Below are 22,470 nucleotides of genomic sequence, written 5' to 3' on the forward strand. Positions count from 1 at the left end.
GGAGGGTGGGGGTACCTGCGAGAGACTCCGATGCTTAAGTTAGCACGGGTATTAAGCAGGTTTTTTAGTAGAATCAGAGTATGAGTTATACCTGGGTGCTCCAATGTATTTATAATGGTGTGGAGTGACCTTCTTTAGATAAGATAAGTTAGTTATCTTATCTTATCTTTACCTTTGAGCTGAGGTCAGCTTATCTTCAAGGAAACCGCCCTTTTCTCTGTAGTCTTAGGCTGCCTTTGGATTTGGGTCGTGTTCCTCTATTTGGGCCCTTCGTTGGGCTTCACTGTCGATTTGGTCGAGCTCTTTGAGAAGAGGTCGGATCGTCTGACCTGAAAAGGTCGGTCGGCTTGTCGCTAAACATCCCGGGTCGGACAGCTTGACCCAGGGTATGAACGGTAGTCATGAAACTAAAGGAATTAAAGCAAAGGTAATTAAACTACCCCTGTTGTCATCTTCGGCATTGCCATCAACAACAACTAGGTTCCAAACTACTCCACTCTCCATAACTGGTCAAGGATCTTTGGAACACCTCTTCTGGACCACCTTCCTTGGAGTTAAAAATCCGCCTGTTCTTCTCAAGCCATACATTCCAAATAACTACAAAGAAGCACATCATCCACCTATTTCACTCCTCCTTTCTGTTTATGACGCCTGTCCAGCTCTCAAAATGTTCCTTTAGTGAGCCCGAAATAGACCACGCTCTCCCAAAATCAGAAAGCCATCGACACCATACCTGCCAAGTAAACTCACAACCCAGGAACAAGTGCTAAACATGTTCAACATCTCTTTTACATAATACACATATGTTATCTCCATGCCTAAGTATTCCAAATCTATGTAGTCTTTCTTTAGTATTTACTCTTCCTACCAGAACAAACCAAATAAATAACTCCACTTGTGGTGGAGCCAAACCTTTCCATATGGTTCTGGTGAAGCTGAAGCTGGTGAAATCCTCTGGGAGAGTATCTGATTGCACCACCTACACAAAAGAGTTAGTTGAAAAAATTCCCTCCCTGCCAAACTTCCACACGACTCTGTCTTGCTTATCACTTGCTAGTTTAATAGGCCTTAAAGACTCATGCAAACTATCCAATAATTTCAACTCCCATTGATATAAACCTCGCCTCCACTGGAAGTTCCAAATCCACTCTATCCCATCCCAAAACCCACAATTCTCTATAACAGATCCTTGCTGGTTTGAAACAGAGAAAAGTCTCGGGAACCTCAACTTGAGAGAACCGCCCTGTAGCCAGACATCTTCCCAGAATCGAGTCCTCCTGCCATCACCCACCTCCATAGACAACCCAATAACCATCTTCTCCCTAATATTACTATCCTTTAGCTGCAACTGACATATGTCCTTCCATGGTCCCCCTCTAGTGGGCAATGGCTGAGTTGATAACAGCATATTAGGATTCAAGTCGTAGTAGGAGCATACAACCTTCTTCCATAAAGGACACTCCTCCTGCGAAAAGTGCCACCACCACTTAAAGAGTAGAGCAGAGTTTCTAATCACTGCATCACCTACCCCCAAACCACCCTCCTTTTTAGGGGCCTGAACCACTTCCCACTTAACTAGTGCTATACCACTCCTACCTTCCTCCTTGCTCCATAGGAATCTTCTCTGTAATGATATCAACCTTTTTGCCACGGCCTTCGGCATCTTATACAGGCTCAGGTAGTACATTGGCAAGCTATTCAACATAGACTTTATAAGGACTAGCTTACCCGCTTTATTCAGCACCTTAGCCTTCCACAAATTGAGCTTTTCCTCAACCTTGTCAATTATCAGTTTCCATGTCTTGACCAGCCTCGGGTTTGCTCCTAGAGGAATGCCAAGATATCTGACTGGAAGGTTCGCCTCTTTACATCCCAATAAGCTGCACATGTTGCCAGTCCGATGCTGTTCACAATTGATTGGGATTAAACTGGATTTATCAAAGTTAATCGTTAACCCCAACATTATCTCAAAGCACCTTAACAATCTGGCATAATTCCTGATGGTCTCCTCCTCCGGTGGGCAGAATAAAATAATGTCATCTGCAAACTGGAGATGTGACAACTCTATGTTTTCCTTTCTAACCAGCAGCGGCAAAATTCGTCTGTTCCTCACTGCCTCCCCTATCATTCTGTGCAATACATCCACTACCAGAACAAACAAGAATGGGGACAGTGGGTCACCTTGTCTCAAGCCTCTCTCTATCTTGAACGGTTTGGATGGGGAACCATTTATCAGAATTGCCATGGACGCTATACCGACACACTCCCTAACCCATTCTCTCCATCTCCACCCAAATGTCATCTTCTGCAGCACAATATCCACAAAGTTCCACTTTACCCGATCATAGGCCTTCTGGAAGTCTAATTTTATAATTGCCGCCTTCTTCCTCCTCATCTTCAACCATTGCACTGTTTCACACGCAATCAGTGCCCCGTCGTGAATTTTCCGACCTTTCGCAAATGCACTTTGAGTCTCTCCTACTAGGTCTGGCATCACTGATCTCATCCTTTTGACCATCACCTTGGAAATTACTTTGTATATACAGCCTACCATGCTGATCGGCCGGAGGTCTTTGATCTCCTTTACTCCAGTGTACTAGTCCTCTTATGTAGCGCTTGTCCTCTTTTTTCTTTATTGGTTATTGTTAGAGTTGTTGTTTTCTACTTTATGTCGTAGCTAGGTCCTTGTGAAGGCATGTTCTTTATGAATTGTTGAGTTGTATGCACTTTCTACTGTGTTGTTTGTTCCATCTTTGCATGTATGTTCTTCTTCCGAAACTGTGTCTTGAATTTGTATGGTTTTCTTTCTCCTTAATCTCTTGATGTGCATTTAGTTTTCCAATGACATCTATAATAAAAAGAATAAAAATGTGTAGAAGTTTTTTTTTTGAATAAGTTATTTTTAATAAGAATAATTGAAATAGTATAAAGTGAAATTACCTGTTAATATTTCTCTTTAACCCACTCTGTCAGACAATGTCTCAAGTGATACAAATTCAAAATAATGTTGGAGAATGTTCAAAACCAAATCTTTAATTTTTTTTCACAACAGTTATGAATAAAAAGTTTGCTTTCATTGTACCTTTAATTGGTCTATACAAATCATTTGCATGTTCTATTTTCAAATTTTTATCGTATAAACTTTTCCTTCTTGTAACAAATGTTTGAATTTGTTCATCATATTTTTCTTCACAATTACATGAAGAGGTGTTCCCTACCGTATTAGTAAATCATAGTTAATAATTATCTAAAATATTGATTACGTTTTTTTAAGACATTAGAAAAGGAACAATGAATAGCATATTAAAAAAAAGTATAATTTTGACGATATTAAAATACAATTATATATAAAGTATTATAAAATAATATAAAAAGTATCAAAAGCAAAAATAATTAAAGTATTTTTTTGTAAATTCAATTTAAAAATACAATAAATACGTTTGTTTTGTACCTTTTTATCTAATATAATTATTTCTAAGCAAAGTAACTCCTCTTCATTTGTGGTTGTGGGTGTTAATGTTTTTCATAGACGAACAATGCGAACTTTGATAAACCAATTGTTTATTTGTTTGGTGATATTGTCCAAAAAATGATACTCCATTGAGTAAATTTGAGATGTTGTGTTGTTCGAAAATATTTTTTTGTGCTAAATTTGATGTTATTTGAAGGAATAGTAATAAGAGACTTATATAAGTAGTTCAAATAGTATGGAATTTGAATATTTGTAACGTGAAATTTATTATGATTAATAATATTATTATGACATTTGTAATATGGATATTTATTACATTTAATGATTTATTTATAGAAATGAATAAATTAATTATTAGGGTTATAAATTTTTTGTTATTGTTTATAACGGTAAGATATAATAAATATAGTAATATATCTTTGTAGGTTACAAATTTGGTTAGATACTATTAATTTCTAATTATTGTTATTGGTAATTTTGCACCCTAATTTGTATATATTTTTGTTACTTGTATATTCTTTTGTATTTTTTTTTTGTTGATTTGGAAATAATAGTTGATTTGACAAAAATTGAGTGGTTGATTCTAAAGTTTTGCCAAATAAGCAATATTGCTGACATGGCATTAGTAGGAGGAGAAAGATGTCTTAAAAATAATGTGGATAAACTTATTCATCTACTTTTATATATTAAGAATAGATAGATAGATGTTTATAACAGTAAGATATAATAAATATAGTGATATATCTTTGTAGGTTACAAATTTGGTTAGATACTATTAATTTCTAATTATTGTTATTGGTAATTTTGCACCCTAATTTGCACATATTTCTATTACTTGTATATTCTTTTTGTATATTTTTATTTCTTTGTTTGCTAATTTGGAAATAATAGTTGATTTGGCAAAAATTGAGTGGTTGATTCTAAAATTTTGTCAAATAAACAATATTGCTGACATAGCATTAGTAGGAGAATAAAGATGTTTTAAAAGTAATGTAAGTAAACTTATTAAGAATAGATTCTTTAATTTTGGAGAAAAAGATTTGATTCTAATTGAAATAATGAGAAAGTGACATGTGACACATTTTGATTATAAAATTAGATATATATAATAGATGTTTGGGTGTTATGCCTTTGACAGGTTTGAATATACCATATAACTTTCTTTCATTTTATCTGCTTTTTCTATCGCCTTTTTCTTTTCATTAAAAGAAAAAAACAAAGAATCAAGAAAAACTAAAAGCTAATTCGACCTTACTCAACTCAAGAATATTGAAAATAATGCAGCAACTATTTTTCGACGTAAAAGGTTTCCAACTTTCCATAGATATTAACTTACAACATAAAGCTTAGGATCATTTTTGTTATTTATGCTTGATATGTAATAACAATGACAAAGCAAGAAAGAAAGACCAAAATAGGAGAAATAAAGGGATAAGAGTTGGTGTTTGAAGTTCCACAATTGATTTTAAAAAAGTCAATATTCAACAGAGCTGAAATTTGGAGATTCTTCACTCACAGTTCTTCAATTTGAAGTGCCTTTTCCTATTAATTTAATCTTTTGGATGATCATTTTCTTATGTAGAATGGTTGTGCATGTGTGGTCAGTGCTTTCGAGTTCTGAAACTTCTTTATTTTGCTCCTTTGACTTGAATAATAACAAAACTTTATTTTTCTGCCTTCTCTTTAATATTTTGCTGCTATTATCTATTGCCATAGTGTGTCTATGTTATGCCTTGTGGAAAAAATAATTGTACAACGTTAGTGTAAATTAAGCATCTTGCCTCTGGAGTCTGGACCAAAAATATATAACATTATCACAAGAAGGAATCTTTATGATCAAAACAGAATAATTTTTGCTGATTCAACAAAAGGGAAGAATCACACGCTATTACCATGCATTATAAAGCTTCTAAGAAAAAGTTTTAACTGTGCAACATAATTTTCACAAAGATAACAACTCCATTGGTCACACATTAAGCTAGTCTGCTGTACCTTCCAAAGAAGAATTTTAACAGTTAGTTATAGCTTGTATATACCACTTTCTTTGGTAAATTCTCTCGGTTTTATCTGTATTTCTCTGACAAGAAGATAATGTTTACATCCAGCAATCCAATAAAAGAATCATCATGAGCGCCTAATTCTGTAATTACATATACTTCTATACATGATTAAATTTATTAGTCCCAAAGCATCACATATTTAACAGTGTACAGAGTTGTTTTTTAAAGCAACTTCATAGATAAGCTAGCTATCATCACGTGAAAGCGTGAAAGCCAATGTCTATTGCCAACATATTTTAACCTTATATTATTACCATAATACCATGATTGATATGCAGATTCATACTCCTTAGTTTTATATAATTCCCACAAAGACTAGTGTCCATTGGTCACAGTGAAACCACACCACTAATATTTTTGCTATTTAACAATGTGTTGGTTCCTTCAAACAAGAATTTAACTAATGGAGTTAATGCAGAGCCAGCTAAGCACTCCACTGATACCGAATTTTTTATAGTTACCTTGGAGACCGATACCACGTAATATCATGTAGGACACCTTCTTTGAAAACTTGTTTAAGAAAACCCCTCAATTGAGTTCACTACACCCTGCAACCATTGTTCTCTTACCTTTCTCTGCAAATCCATTCACTTTTCTGTTGTTGTTGAGATCATACCATGGCTGGTGCACTTGTTGGTGGAGCTTTTCTTTCTGGCTTCATTAACGTTGTCTTTGACCGGTTCCTTACAACTGATGCTGCCAACTTGGTCTTGGGCAAGAAACTTGGCCCTGACTTGGTTGAAAGGCTGAAGACTGCTCTGTTGGGTGCTGAAGCTCTTGTTGCTGATGCTGAGTTGAAGCAGTTCGGTAAGCCATTGGTGAGGAAGTGGCTCGATAGTCTCCGGGATGCTGTTTACTGTGCTGAGGACTTGCTGGATGCTGTCCTCCTCAAAGCCACCACTCAAAAAAATGCATGTTCTTCCTGGTCCCTTAGCTTCTTCAGCAACCGAGATAGAGATGACACGGTAGACAAGATGGAAGGGGTGGTTAGAAGAATTGAGGATCTTGGAAAACAAAAAGATTTCCTTGGTCTTGAAAAGATTCCCACTGGTAGCTCATCATGGAGGACTCCATCCACTTCTCTTGTAAAAGGGAGTGTGTATGGCAGGGAGGATGACGAGAAGGCCTTAGTCCAGATGCTGAATGACAACAATGAGCATGACTTGTCTGTGATTGCTATTGTTGGCATAGGTGGGGTTGGTAAAACAACTTTAGCCCAATGGCTGTACAACAATCAGGAGGAGTTCATGAAGGGATTTGATCTGAAAGCATGGGTTTGCGTTTCGGAGAAGTTTGAAGTTGTTGAGACTACAAGGAATGTCATAAAGCAGATCCATGGAGGTACTTGTAGTCTCGATGATTTCAATTCACTTCAAAATGCTTTGAAAGAAGAATTGTCGAATAAGAAGTTCCTTATTGTTCTGGATGATGTTTGGAGTGATGATGGTGACAAATGGAGTAATTTTACGACCCCTTTCCAATATGGGAAGAAGGGAAGTATTGTTCTTCTGACTACTCGTGGGAAAAATGTTGCTCTAGCAGTTCAGAACTGTCGCCCTTATTTTCTGAAAGGGTTGTCAGAAGACTATTGTTGGTCAGTGTTTGCTAACAATGCATCTTTTCCAGAATCAAATGGGAGTGCAGCACTTGAAGAAATAGGCAGAAAGATTGTCAAGAAGTGTGATGGCTTGCCATTAGCTGCAGAAACACTTGGTCGCTTGTTACGTACAAAGCATGATGTTCAGGAATGGGACAAGATACTAATAAGTGATATTTGGGGATTTTCTGTGGAGAAGAGTAAGATTATTCCAGCATTACTGATAAGTTATTTCCATCTTCCTCCATATTTAAAGCGTTGTTTTGTTTATTGTGCTTTATATCCCAAGGATTATGAATTTGAGAAAGATAAATTAATCCTTATGTGGATAGCAGAAGATCTTTTACCACCACCAAAGAGAGGAGAGAGTTTAGAAGAAGTTGGTTGTGAATGTTTTGATGAACTAACTTCCAGATTATTTTTCACGAAGAGTGGAGACTTTGGTGATTATTTTGTGATGCATGATCTGTTGCATGACTTAGTGTAACAACCCTGATTTTCGAGTACGCGAGATCTTTTCTGAAAGTACGGAGAACTCTGGAGGATCAGTAAGGGGAGAAGCTCTGATATATTATCAAGTATCTCAATCCTAATTGTCATTATGTCATCTTTAAGCTAGAACCTTTTATGAGGCAAGCTCGATAATGCAGTTACGAAGAACATAGTTTTTGAACCGTATCGGTTAGGAGTTTTGATCCGGTTTTTTTCGTAAATAGTCTCAGTTTGACGAACCGGACTCGATTCATGAGAGAAGAGAGATAATAGGGTAATATCATCATTATATGAGTATTAGAAGCTTCTTGAATGATATTATAAGGTTCCCTGGTCAGTTTTAGTTAAAAACAGAAAATCGGTTTAACTGGGTTCACAGTTTACTGGTGCAGCTTAGCACCAGCACTTTCTGATGACTTTGGCGATGCCAAGGCATCATTATTCATGTTTTATTCTTACAATAAATATGTTACTAGTGTCATTTATGCTAGTAGCTCAGAAAATAATTTTTAGAGATGTTTTTGCAAGTGTTCTGATACACCTAGTTTTAGTAGTTATACACCTGAGATATTTTAATATTATTTTAATCCACCTCCAAGCCAACCAATCACAACTCACCCTACACCCCCAAAACCCCCAAGGCTGGCTCATTTTCACTTTGTGGCCGAAAATAGGTAGAGAGAAAAAGAGAGAAAAGTTCTTAGTTCCAAATCTTCAAAGCTTGATTTCTTCTGAACTAAAACTCAAATCAAAACTCCGATTTCACCAAAATGATCCTCTCTTCTTTCTCTACATAACCATGTGACTTATCAAGGCTGGAAATAAGGTGAGATGGCTGTCTCCCTCCCTCTTCAATTCGGTTTTCAAGGAAAACCATGTAAACATGTGTTTTCTTGATGTGATTTAGGAGGAAAAAGTGCTAAAGGACCACCTGAAAGCCTAACTGAATTAGGAGCAGCAAAACCAGGTAGGGTGTCACGAAATTAATCTTGATTATTTGTGTTTGAGATGTGTGAATGTTGTATTATTTGGCTGTGCTAAAAATTGGTTGCATATATGATTTACTCTTGGTGAAAATTTGGTGAAATTTTGATGAAATTTGATGAAATTCAAGCTATGAATGTGTGTTCTTGTGGCTGCTGAAAAAACGAACCCTAGGCCCTAAATTGAGGTTCAATTTGTGTTGAAATCATGTGGAAAAGATGGGGTTTTAGTGGCTGGGAATTTATTATGAATTGTAGTAAAAATCGGTTGCTGAAAAGACTGAAAAACGGGTAAAAACAGAGAAAGAATCTGAAGAATTTATGAAGAACATGAAGAACACTTTGAGTGTGGTGAAGAACAATGAAGAACACCTTTTTGATTCATAAAAGGGCAAGGAAGTAATTATTTTGGTGTTTGAGGGGTTATTTTGTAATTTCTGAAAGTTAGGATGGTTAAAGTAGAAATATTAAAAGTTACGGGTGGTAAAAAGTGAATTTTAAAGGTTAAAGGTTAAAGTAAAGTTAATTTTCGAAAATATATTAATAAAATAATAAATAATAATAAAATATTAAATAATAATATTTAATTAAAAATAATATTTTAATAAAAATAATAAAATAATGCGAAAAAGGCAGTTTTCTGTAAAAGCTTTAGAAAGACAACTTTAAGTGCAGAATCTCATAGTTACCTTCATAAAACACTTAGGGAGTGGTAAAAACATATTAGCGAGGCAAAGATAAAAGAAAGATAAAAAGTTAAAGGAAAGATAAAAACCAAAGAAAAGTCTGTAAAGTCTTAATAACAGAAGAACAGACATAGACTAGCGAACGAACTAGGGCAACATAGTTAGTCCTTGAGTTGCGACTAGGGTTAGGTATTATATGAAAAGTTAAACTGTTTCAGTATAGACTTAATGAACCTATACTTGGGACAGGCAAACTATTCATACCGAGATTTACATAAGCTTTAAATACATACGTTAAGCAGAGAAAAGAGTAATCAGAGCAGAGTAAAGAAACACAGAGAACAGAGTTACTAGAGCAGAATAAAGGGATACAGAGAAAAGAGTAATCAGAGCAAAGTAAAAAGACAAAGAGAAAAGAGTAATGTGATAAAGAGAAATGGTTCGAGTTACGATGTTGTAAAAGTAAAAGCTGTAGAGTTTGTATAGCATGATTGAACAGAGAAAGAAAGAGGTACAGCATAAGAATGTGAAGGTGATGATGAATAATGAGAATGTTAATGAATGATGATAATGAGAATGATTATGTAAGAATCTGCTGCAGAGAGGCAGTCAGATAGATGGTGGTACGACCACTGAGAACGCTTTCCTGGGATACCTTGCTATAATGCTTTGCTGTAAGACAGAGGTTGCTTACAGAGGTATCAAGATGAATGTGCTCCTGTAAGACAAAGGTTGCTTACAGTGAGTGTGTTGTTGCTCCTGTAAGACAGAGGTTGCTTACAGTGAGTATGTTGTTGCTCCTGTAAGACAGAGGTTGCTTACAGTGAGTCTGTTGGGCGTATATCGGCTAATAAGTTTTGCCCTGCAAGACAAAGGTTGCTTGCAGTGGATACCCTGCAAGACAAAGGTTGCTTGCAGTGGATATTGCCAACAGGAAAGCCTTATCCAGACAGAGGTTGCTGGGTAACGTCGGGAGCGGGTATGTAACCGACAGATGAGCTCATTACCTGCACTAGGGCTAGACATGCATCATACTTGGTTGCACATTTACTCTGTTATGGTTGATTGTTTGAATGCATGTTTTCTTTGTTTGTATTCTATTCACTGTGTCTGTGTTTTATTTTCTTGTATTCTCTTGTTTGTGTTCTGCTTTCTATTTTCTCTATTTTCTCTAAGTTATCTGCTTCTTCCGTCCACTGCTTCTCGATATTCTGCTATTTATCTGCTAAACAACACGAAATTAATGAACTTAACTAATAACCCCGACCCTACTAAGAACTCCCCAGTTCTTACCCCTTCTCTCTCCCTTTCCCCTTCAGATGGAAGTAAGAGTACCTTACCGTAGTTCGCTGATGACCGTTCGCAAGAAGAGGATTCTGCTCTAGATAGTTTTCTGAGTCTAGGGTGAATATCGTTCTCTGCTTATATGTATATACTGTGAAACCAGCCAACGTCTACACCCCGTTCGTACGCGCACTTTAACCTAAATCCTGTGTACGAGATTCCTATTGTGTGGCTACTTCATGAGGTACCAGAGAGACGTCCTGTGGAAAAGTCTGATCGTGCAGAGGAGTAGCAGATGATGTTCTATCTTTTGATGACGTTCCTCCTGTCTTGAGTTGTGAGGACTTAGAACGTACTTTCCCTCGCTTTAGTAGTTTAGAGGGACTAGGCGAGTATAAAGTCTAGGCTAGCCTGGGTGCCAGCTTAGGGACTTCTTGAACAGGTCAGGACCTGGGATGTTGTATATATATATGTGTGTATATAGATATTATCTAGCTATATCTAGGGGTGTTCTAACTAAAAGTCTATACTCTAATAAAGGCTGGATCACTAAATGTTGTTAGCTGCTTGTGATGTAATTATGTGTGGTTGCTTATAACTGTTTTATCTGTTATTATTTGTGAATTGATTATAAATGATTATGTTTATTAATCCAAACGTTTTCAAAAAAAAAATATACACCTCGCAAATTAACTACGCTTTTAACAACGAATCAGGCTCATATGATAAATAATAGATAATAACTAGGAAGACAAATTGGTAGCGCTCAGTTTCTGGTGTGTCCTAGGCGTACTGAAAATTGGGTCGTTACACTTAGCAATATTCCTTGCTGGAGATTTCTATTGCAACTCAGAAGAACTTGGTAAAGAGGAGATAAAGATTCAGACTCGGCATTTGTGTGTAGATTTAAGTCATTGTAGCTCAAAACTTTATAATTCTATTTCTAAAGTAGAAACTTTGAGAACATTATTATTGTTTGGCGATTTCTCATCTCCCAACTTCAACATTGAAGCGGCAACATGTGAGATATTATCAAAGTGTAAATACTTGAGAGTTTTATCCTTTGATAAACTTGATGTGTTGCCTAATTCAATAGGAGAATTGATCCATCTACGCCACTTGGATCTCTCTTATACTCGTATAGAGACATTGCCTGAGTCTTTGTGCAGCTTGTGTAATTTGCAAACATTGAAGTTGCGCCATTGTTATGAGCTAACTACGCTGCCTAGTGGTTTTCATAATCTTTTGAGTTTGCAGCATCTTGATATTAGAGGAACTTCTTTGGAAGAAACGCCCAGAAAAATGAGCAAATTGAATCAGTTGCACGTTTTAAGTTTCTTTGTCGTCGGCAAGCACGAAGACAATGGAATCCAGGAGTTAGGAGGGCTAGTAAATCTTCATGGATCCGTTGAGATTAAGAAGTTGGAGAATATTGATGATGTGACAGAAGCAAAGAGTGCAAAGATAATGGATAAGAAGCACATTGATGAATTATGTTTGGAGTGGTCTTCAGGTGATGATTTGGTTTCAAGTACACAAAAAGAAAAAGACATCCTCGATAACTTGCAACCGACGAATGGGTTGAAAGAGTTGAAAATCAGGGGATACAAGGGTACAATATTTCCAGATTGGTTGGGGAACTGTTCTTACCAAAACATGACAAGTGTATATCTAGAGTCTTGCAAGAATTGCTGCATGCTGCCTTCACTTGGACAGCTGCCATCTCTTAAGTCCCTAAGCATTGAAGGTTTGGATCAGGTGAGGAGTATTGGCGAGGAGTTTTACAAGAATGAAGGAGATCATCATTCTTCGCATATTGCACCGTTTCCCTCACTGGAGAGTTTGCTATTTTATAACATGCCGTGTTGGGAGGAGTGGCACTTACCTGACTCAAAAGCTTTTCCTCAGCTTAAGAGTCTTGAAATATCAAATTGTCAAATGTTGAAGGAAGACATGCTTAATCAGGTATTCTTCAGAATAGTTTCTTCTTTGTCGAATGTTTCCAAAGTTCGCAAACTAAGGATAGACGACGACGACGACCTACGGCACATCGAGGCCATGTTTCTTGTTGGGGATAGTTTATCAATTACGGGACGTGAATCTGTGAAGGAGTCTGCATTTAAGGCAATGATCAGCATCAACCATCTACGTTGCCTCCAAGAAATACACATCCAGGGGTGTAGAAAACTAGAATTCCCCCAGCTACAGCAGCACAAGTATGATTTGGTAGACCTACAAATATATGAAAGCTGTGATTCACTAACCTCCTTGTCGTTGGATGTCTTTCCCAATCTCAAGAATCTCCAGATATCATGGTGTAGGAATCTGGAATCAGTGTCAATGTCAGAGGCACCACACGCTGCTCTTCAACGTGTCATCATCTATCAATGCAACAAATTAGTGTCATTAGCAGGAGAAGGACTGGCTGCACCCAACTTGACTCATCTTCAAGTCGCATGGTGCTCGAAGTTGGAGGCATTACCACATGACATGAAGAGTCTACTCCCAAGTCTACAGTCTCTCGAGATAGATGGTTGCTCAGACATGTGCAGGTTGGCAGACGGTGATTTGCCGCCTAACCTGAAAGAGCTTCATGTGCAAATTGGCGAGCAACAAATGAGGGATCCATCATGGATGCACAACTTGGACGCCCTCACTCATCTCACAATTAATGGTTATAAGTGCGACAACATAAAGTCATACCCAGAGGTGGGTTCGCTGCCTCACCTTCCCTCCCTTACCACTCTCAAGATACTTGGGTTCAATAATCTGGAGACATTGGAGTGCAACGAGCTTCTCCACCTCACCTCCCTTCAACAACTAAGCATTCATTGGTGTCCAAAGCTGGATAATATGGAAGGAGAAAAGCTGCCTCCCTCTCTCTTGCTACTCAAAATTCAAGACTGTCCTTTGCTGGGAGAACACTGCAAGAACAAGCATCAACTAATCTGGCCCAAAATTTCCCACATTCCCACCATTCAAGTGGACTTCAAACAAATTGTCTGAACAGAGATTTCTGAGCAGGTAATTCTCTAATCTTCATGATTCACACAAGCTACCACAACTAAATTCACACATGCACAAGTCATACCAAAAAAATGATAGCTTGATTTGTGGAAAGAAAACAGTTAAACAATGGTGTTTTTTCTTTGCCTAATCTTTATGTTTATGCTTAACCAAATTCATTGTACATATCAAATTAAATACGGCTATTAAAATCATTTCCGAGATTGAAAATGTACTTGTTTCTAATCCTTTTTTTTATCAGAGTTACCTATCGTGCTAGAAGAATCAAGGTAAAAGGAATCAGCATGAGGTATATAAGCTTTCAAAATAAAAGGATCAAATTATTGCTGTATAATCTTTTCTAACAGTAACTATTTCTTCCTTGTCTTGCTTGTATACAGAGATAGACTGTCCAACGTGCTATCTGAAATCATTGGTAACATATTGTACCATATCTAGCCTTATCATCAGCAAGAACTAGAAGAGTAAGTTGGGATTTATGCCTTCAACTGCTTGCTGGATTTGTAACTCTTAAGTTGAATAGATGGAGAGTTAGTCATATTATTATACACTCATCTAATGCCTTGTATAATTTCTTTTGAACACGCTATCGATAAACAGTTTCCCCAAGGTGAACTCGATTTAGCTAATGTCATTAAAAGGTCAAGTTGCGCATCAGACAACAATTTCATCTCTATCAACTTCACTTATTGGTGAGTATCAATCTTTTTTTTCTTGAAATTATTATTTTTAAATAAACTAGAATATAGGCATACCATGAATTTAGCCAATGGTCTTTATCCTGGTATGTGCAGTTTGGACATATATTAAGCTACTTAAGATTCTGTTCTAAAATGTCTATATTAAAAATCCTTTCTTTATAACTTGTAATATTATGGCAATCAAAATTATGCTTGTGATCACTTTATTTTCTATCGAACTGCACTTGACTTCCCCTTTGCAATCTCAATTTTTGGTGGCATTTATGTTTGTTAAATATCATTTCACTGCTGATCCTAAAATCAAAACAATGATCCAACATTACTGCAGTACTATGCATTTCAGAAAAATAGTGTAGAAAATAAAAACAACTGAAAGACTATAGAATGATAACTGTGTTTGGTTTTTGTGATGACAAATTCCTAGTCTTGAAATGTTATTAATTTGTGTATTAGTGTGTCAGGAGAAAGCCTCTGAGCTCTGCATGAGATACATTGAGGAATAAGCAGCAATACAGAAACATGGGAATACCCTTGCTGTCACTTGAGCAGAGAAGGTCAAATATTCTGAAACCGAAACAGTGTCAATTGCAGAAAAGGAGAGGGAAACTTGAAAGCTAAAATGTTGTGGATAGTTAGCTGCAATGGTCAATACAATGCATATATGAAGAGTCTTGATTGAGTATGATTAAGTTGTCCCTTTCAGCACATAATCTTTATATAAATTCAAACCATATTTACCTTACCTTCATTCAATCAAAAGAAGTGATTTCTGGTTTAGCTTCAGGTTGGTATAGTTACTCTATTCCTCTCTGCAATTTACTTCAGGTTGGAGAATATGGCAGGAGAAAAGCTTCCTTTTTCTGTTACTATTTCAAATTCAACACTGTCCTTTGCCCGGCAAACGCTACAAGAAGAAGAGTTATAGCTAAACTCTTCATGAAGGTAACATAAACTTGATGGTTCTAGAGGTATTGATCTTTGAAGCTGCTCTATCTCATATCGTTTCTTATGGGCATCAAGGGATAGATAACTGCTATGCTGGAGGATTTGCTTTCTTTCTGGTTTCAACCATTAAAATGCGCATTAGGCAGCTTTTGTGGCAATTGCAACTTGGTGAGCATGTAAGTACTTTTGTCAAAATTTTGCATTGCGGTATTATTATTTGGATGTCAATCTTTTTTCAAGCTGAATTTGTCCCTTTCGGTTCTGTTTTTGAAGCTAAAAAGGAATGCAACAATGTTGAACACATCATTGTGTATTTATCAAGCAGGTTCTTGTCATAGTCCTTCAACTTTGAGGTGTGATCGCTATCCGTGCTCTCTAGCCAAAAAGTTCGTAAACAACGGCTATCTATTGTATCATTGATTATGTTCTTGGACAAGAGTTCTGCATGTATGATTAGTATGTAGTGCTTGTAAGTTTTGAGACTTGTTTGTAGCTTTGATTTGGAAAATAGTGAATATTTTTACCTTCCCATGGGGTTTTTCCCTCTCACATTGAGAGGTGTTTTCCCACATTAAAATTTTATGTTGTGTTGTTCTGTCTTATCTTCAATAATTTGCTGGTATTAACTATTGCCAAAGTGTGCCTATATTATGTTTGGGTGCTTCAATATTATGCCTTTCACAGGTTTAATTTATTCCCACCATTCTTAGAGTGAAAAGTAAATTTACAATGTTACTGTAAAATACAATTAAGTCTATTGCCTAAGAACCATAAATATATAGGGTTCTCATAAGATTAGAAGACTACAAAAATTATATTAAGGTAGATGCTATATAAATAGTAGCTTAATGTTTCCAAAGGTGCACATGAGGAGGAAAAATCTTAGTTTCTAGCTTGGTTGAATATACCATATAACCGAAGGAAACCAAATTCAATTTGGTTGTTGTACTCAACTCAAGAATATTTATTAAGAACGCTGTTTATAACTAGAACTGAATATAATGCATCAACTGTTAATTACCTTGAAATGTTTGCAGCTTGCAGGGGTGTTTACAAGAACTAATAATCTCTTGGCATATACCCAATTTTCCTTGAATAAATGGAAGTTAAGAATCATGTTCTTCCAAAAGGAAATTCAGTTCATTAAGTACTTCCACGGCATTATCAGTTGTTAAAAATAAGAGTTGGCTTGGCTGATCAAGATCCAGGAATGTCACAAGTAGCGTTTCTTTTACTAGTAAATCATCATTAGAGGGTCACTAATGCTGTACTTAAACCATAGTAGCGTGTCCCAATTATAATCCAAGCAAAAATCAATATACCAAAAATAATAATGATGGTGATAATAATCAATATCTATAAACCACATTTCTCAACTTGGCTTCTTGTTGCGTTATGTTGCTGGAAACTTTTCTTTTATCATGTGTCTATTGCACAGAACATCGGAAGATGAAGATGTATATCAATAATCCTACCTAAAGATTAAACAAACAACTCCTAAGGTGAAATATATAAAGTAAGGAAAAAAAATACTATAAATGACAAAGTAGAAGTTATTTGGAAAATTGAATCGTTCAGTCTCAGAAAATTTTAATTCCATTGCTACATTGGAATCTCTGAGGACATCCTTGTATGTCAACGATTTGTTTAGCATGGAAAGCATAGCATCAAAGTTTAAATACTTGAGAGTTTTATCATTTGATAAACTTGATGTATTGCCTGATTCAATAGGTGAATTGATTCATCTACGCTATTTGGATCTCTCATGGACTAATATTAAGACATTGCCAGAGTCATTGTGCAACTTGTATAATCAACTTGTATAATCTAAAAACACTAATGTTGTATGAATGTACTAAGCTGACCATGTTGCCCAGTGGCATGCACAATCTTGTAATTTACTGCATCTTGATATTAGAAAAACTCCTTTGAAAGAAATGTCTGGAGGAATAAGCAAATTGAAAGAGTTGCAATTCTTAAGTGATTTTGTTGTGGGAAGACAAGAAGAGAATGGAATCCAAGAATTAGGAGGCCTTGTAAATCTTCATGGAACATTTGAGATTAAGAAGTTGGAAAATGTTGTTGAAGGCAAAGAAGCAAGGAATGCAAGGATAATAGATAAAAGGCACATTGACTACTTATTGTTGAAGTGGTGTTCAGATGATGGTATGGTTTCAAACACAAACAGAAAGAGATATCCTCGACAGCCTGCGACTGCACCATGGCTTGAAAGAGTTGGCAATTGATGGATACAAAGGTACAATATTTCCAGATTGGGTTGGGCATTCCTCTTACCAAAACATGACACGTGTATCCCTGGTGTATTGCAAGAATTGATGCATGCTGCCTTCACTTGGACAGATGCCATCTCTTAAGTCCCTGTGGATTCAAGGTTTTGATAAGCTCGAGCTTATTGGTGATGAGTTTTGATAATCTTTATCTTTCTCGTGCTACCACAATTTAAAGAGGAAGACAAGAATTAGTTGCCATGAAATAAAACTTCAAAGACAGGGAATATTATTTTTGTGTATCCAGAATTTTTGAGAATTTCTATAGATGTATTAAAAAATGGATGAATCAAATTTACTGTTTTTGCCATGTATGATTATGTGATGAGATATCAGCACATAATCTTGTACAATAGAAACCATATTTACATTACCTTCATTCAATCTACAAGTTCTTTCAATGTGGTAAACTGGACTAATATATAGGGATCAGAAGAGGAGATTTCTATTTTAACTTCAGGTTGGTATAGTTGCTCTATTTCTCTTTATAATTTACTTCAGGTTGGAGAATATGGAAGGAGAAAAGCTGCCTTCTTCTCTGTTACTACTTCAAATTCAAGACTGTCCTTCGCTCGGAGAATGCTGCAAGAAGAGTTGCAGATAAACTCTCTATGAAGGTAACTATAAACTTGATGGATCTATAGGTATTGATATTTTAAATTGCACTATCTCGTAGAGTCTCTTTTAGATACCAACTAAAAAAAATTTTCCAGGGGCCTGAGGAGATAGATGGATCTGTTTTCTTTATAGATTCAACCATGAAAATGTGTTAGACAGCTTCTATGCCATTGCAACTCGGTGAGCATGTAAGTACTTTTGTAAAATTTACCATTGTAGTATTATTATTTTGATGTCAAATTTTCCTAAAGCTGAATTTGTCTCTTTCAGTTCTGTTTTTGAAGCTAAAAAGGAAGGCAACAATGTTGAACACATCATTGTGTATTTATCAAGCAAGTTCTGATCATCTTCCTATGTGTGAGACCCAGGCAAAACAACTTTTGGAGTGTCTCTCTACATTCCCATTAGTATATTAACCTGATCAAGTGAATAATCAGATGGTCTAATCTATTCTCGATTAACTGGAGATTCTTAACTCATAGTTCTTCAATTCAGAGTTGTGATGGCAATCTGAGCTCTCTAGTGGAACTACCAGAAAGTTTGTAAACAGCAGCTGCTTTTCTGCTGAAGTTTTGCTCGTGTTTCATTGGTTTCATTTTGTTGATGTGTTCATATCCTTGTACAAAGAGTTGCGCATATAACCGAAGGAAACTAAATTCAAATTGGTTGTACTAAACTCAGAAATATTACTGAAAATAATGCATCAGCTATCAACCAGCTTTAAAATGTGGTACCAAAATATTCCTAGTTTTATATAGTGTCTGTCGGTGACACGAAAACAACACCATTTGCAAGAAAGGATTTAAAGAATGAGAAGTTAGAGCAAAGCCAAATAAGCACTCCACTGCTATGAATTTTCTAGGTTACTACCGATACTGTGTCTTGTTACTAAGGAATCAGTGATACCAGCAGAAGAAAAATTTTAAGAGTTAGTTATGTAACAATGTAGCATGCATATACCACTTTAATTTTGATGAGTTTGGAAAACTCTAAATTAATATTTGTGATGACTAAACATTATTAAAACAATTAATTACAAAATTATTAATTTGATCTTTATTTCATATATGCTTAATTAATAATTTTGTTGTGCAGATTTTATGCTGGGCCGAAACAAAAGAAAATCAACAAAGCCCAACTGTTGCATTATTGGTTCAGCTTTGTGTTTGTAATTAAAGCTAGTTATAATTGGGCCAGAATAAATATTATTTTTGCAAGCCCAAACAAATGCTTTCTTGTGTGCTTTCCATGCTTGATCCGAAATCAATTTATTAGGAAAGCAAATGTTATCCAAATGGGCCAGCTTTGATTATAATGTCACAAGGCCCAAATTCAATTTTGATGAATGTTTCCATGCTTTGACCGAACCCAAGAAGCAAAGAAAAATGGTTCAATGCTTCCAACGGATTCCATTCCTCACCTTGGATGGAATTCAAATTTAATTTAATGCATTGGAAACATAAGCAAGTGAGAGAAGATTGATTTGACTAAAGGCATCATTGCTACACGCCAACTAAGGGAAGTAAAAGCAAGCTATTTTCAATTAATTAGTTCAATCACTTTGAAATAGCTTTACTTCAGATTCTTTCTTCTCTCTCTCATCTCTTTCTCTCTTCGGTTATTGCACAGGAAATATTGGCAGCCATGGAAGCAAAAAAAGAGCTACCAAAAGGAGAGAAAGCAAGCCTAAAGACCATCAAAATGATGACAATAAAACATACCAAAATAAAAGTGAGCTGTGGCTAAGATATTCACCAAATGTGGATAGATTTGGTGAGATTATCTTGAGCCTATTATGCTCAAAAATGGAAGAAGAAGATTCGGCCAGCTAGAGGAGATTCTTGAAGCATGGCTTGTCTTTGATTCTGCTCAACCACCACAGGGAGTAGCTAAAGTGGCGAAGTGATGGTTGAAGGCAGAGATTAAAGCAGATGAAGTCATCATCATCATGAAGCATCAAGGGCCAGAAATCCATCTTGGAGAGGAAGCCAAGGATGGAGAGCCCGGATTGATGAAGGGTGATGATCAAGAAAAGACTAGAGGTAATTGCATGTTGGTTAATGCATGGTTATCTCTTCTCTCTCTGAGTGGCCGAACCGGTTCTGTGTTCGTTGAAGGAGGAAGAAGTTGGTTCGGTTTTGGCTTCAAGTGTGGAGGCTTTCCTCTTCTTTAAAAAGGGGGAACAACCACTGTTTGAAGCAAGGAGAAAATTTGAGAGTGCAAGGCACAGAGTTCTCAGAGCTACCTGAGCTAACAGTTTTCTCTTCTCCTTCAATGTATTCTGTATTGTATTTTTCTGTTTAATTTTGTCATGTCTTGAGTCTCATGGAAAAAAGGCAAACAAGTGAGGTTTGTATGAAAAAGCCATAGAGCGGAAAAAGACAGAGAGTGCAAAATTAAAAGAAAAAGCCATAGATGTCTTAGAGTTCCTTTGTTCATCTATGTTGTGTATCATGATTCTGTGGGAATCCCCTTGTAAGTTGGGTTAGCACTTTACAAGTTGTAATCAGATTGATTATAGTGAAATTCCATCATGTTTGTGATGGAGACTGGATGTAGGCTGCACTGCACTTAGCAGCCGAACCAGGATATATCTGGGTGCAATCTTCTTCTCTTTCTACTCCATTTCTGTTTTCTACTACACAGGAGCAAAAGCCAGAATTATCTCATGCCAAGTGACGAGACAAAACAAAGTTGCTCGTGTTAAGGGACGAGACAAAACAAAGTTGCTCATGTTAAGTGACGAGCAAAAACAGAAAAGTCTTCTCTGAAGTTCAGTAAGTGTTAGCACCGAAAAAGGGGGCTAAGATTCAACCCCCCCCTTCTCTTAGCCACTGAAACCATCAATTGGTATCAGAGCTTGGTCTCAAAGAGATCAAGCTTTGCAGCTTGGAGTAAAGATCCTCATGGCAGAAAACAGTGGCACAAATGTGTTGTCATACAATCTTGCTGAAGGTCAATCAAGCAACAGACCTCCCCTCTTCAATGGGAAAAATTATACCTATTGGAAGGAGAGAATGAAGATATTTGTACAAGCCGTGGATTACAGACTTTGGAAGATCATCTTGGAAGGTCCTAAATTTCCAACAACCACAAATGCTCAAGGAGTAATCTCTCTTAAACCAGAAGCAAGCTGGACCGAGGAAGATAGGAAGACGGTGGAGTTAAATGCCAAGGCAACCAATCTGCTCAACTGTGCTATCAGCTTTGAGGAATACCGACGAGTATCACGATGCACAACGGCAAAGGAAATCTGGGACAAGTTGCAAATCACTCATGAAGGAACTACCATTGTAAAGAAGACTCGGACAGACATGTTAAACAGGGAATATGAAATGTTTGCAATGAAGGAAGGAGAGTCCATTGATGAACTGTTCGAACGGTTCAATATCATCACTGTTGGCTTAAATGCTCTTGGAATCACACATTCAGAATCTGTGCTAGTGAGAAGAGTGTTGAGATGTCTCACAAAAGAGTGGGAAACAAAAGCTTTAATTATTTCTGAGAGTAGTAACTTAGATTCCATGACACTTGATGATTTGAGAGGAAATCTTCTTGCTTTTGAAAACTCTTATTTGAAAAAAGATTCAAAGAAGAAAGGAATTGCTTTTTCTTCTGTGACTAACCCTCTGGATGATGAATCCAGTGATAACTCTTCTGAAAATGAGTTTGTGTTGTTTGCAAAAAAATTCAAGAAAAAGGTGAAGAAGAAGGGACTGATGGCCACATGGGAAGATTTGGAAAATGACTCAGATGATGATGATGAAGAGTCAGAGACTAAATCACAGCCCTGTCTCATGGCAAATGAGATAGATCAGGTATCATTTCAAAACCCTGACACTAAAGACCTTCATCTTATGATAGACCATCTTTCTGGAAAAATAAGATGTTTTCTAACTGAGAATCAAGATCTTGAACAACAAAATTTCATTCTTAAAGCTGAAAATGACTTTCTCAAAGAAAAACTAAGAGAGGCCGAAACTGCTTGTGATCTTGTAGAAGAGAATAAGCAGTTAAAAGCCCAAGTTAGAAGCTGTGAAAGTGACCATTCTGTTCTTGCATATGTGAATTGTTTTAAGCAAAATGAAGAGTTGCTTAAAGAGGTTAAAAGACTTAAGGAAGACTTAGCCAAGTTCACCCAAAGTTCTAAAAATTTGAATCAAATCTTGGCTAGTCAAAAACCTCTTTATGATAAAGCTGGGTTGGATTTTTATAAATCTGAAAAATCACATTTTGAAAATATTGCTTCATCTTCGAATGATGTTAAGTATCAAGACCCAACTTCCTTTAACAAAACAGCAACTCCAAGATTTTGTA

The 22,470-nt window shown here is 36.4% G+C and overlaps 1 protein-coding gene across 1 annotated transcript in view; it reads left to right on the forward strand.

The window, feature by feature from the left end:
* The first annotated feature begins 6,149 nt into the window (after window positions 1–6,149).
* Window positions 6,150–22,470, forward strand: part of LOC112717893 (putative disease resistance RPP13-like protein 1) — a 33,834-nt gene continuing 17,513 nt past the window's right edge. Inside the window, exons 1-6 of the mRNA XM_072222530.1 lie at window positions 6,150–7,612; window positions 11,495–13,598; window positions 13,843–13,890; window positions 13,982–14,065; window positions 14,202–14,293; window positions 14,756–15,064. Of these exons, the coding sequence (XP_072078631.1) occupies window positions 6,150–7,612; window positions 11,495–13,580 (3,549 nt within the window). The 3' untranslated portion in view covers window positions 13,581–13,598; window positions 13,843–13,890; window positions 13,982–14,065; window positions 14,202–14,293; window positions 14,756–15,064. The remainder of the gene's footprint in view (window positions 7,613–11,494; window positions 13,599–13,842; window positions 13,891–13,981; window positions 14,066–14,201; window positions 14,294–14,755; window positions 15,065–22,470) is intronic.

This window comes from Arachis hypogaea, chromosome 2 (assembly GCF_003086295.3).
Source record: "Arachis hypogaea cultivar Tifrunner chromosome 2, arahy.Tifrunner.gnm2.J5K5, whole genome shotgun sequence".
Taxonomy (NCBI): Eukaryota; Viridiplantae; Streptophyta; class Magnoliopsida; order Fabales; family Fabaceae; genus Arachis; species Arachis hypogaea.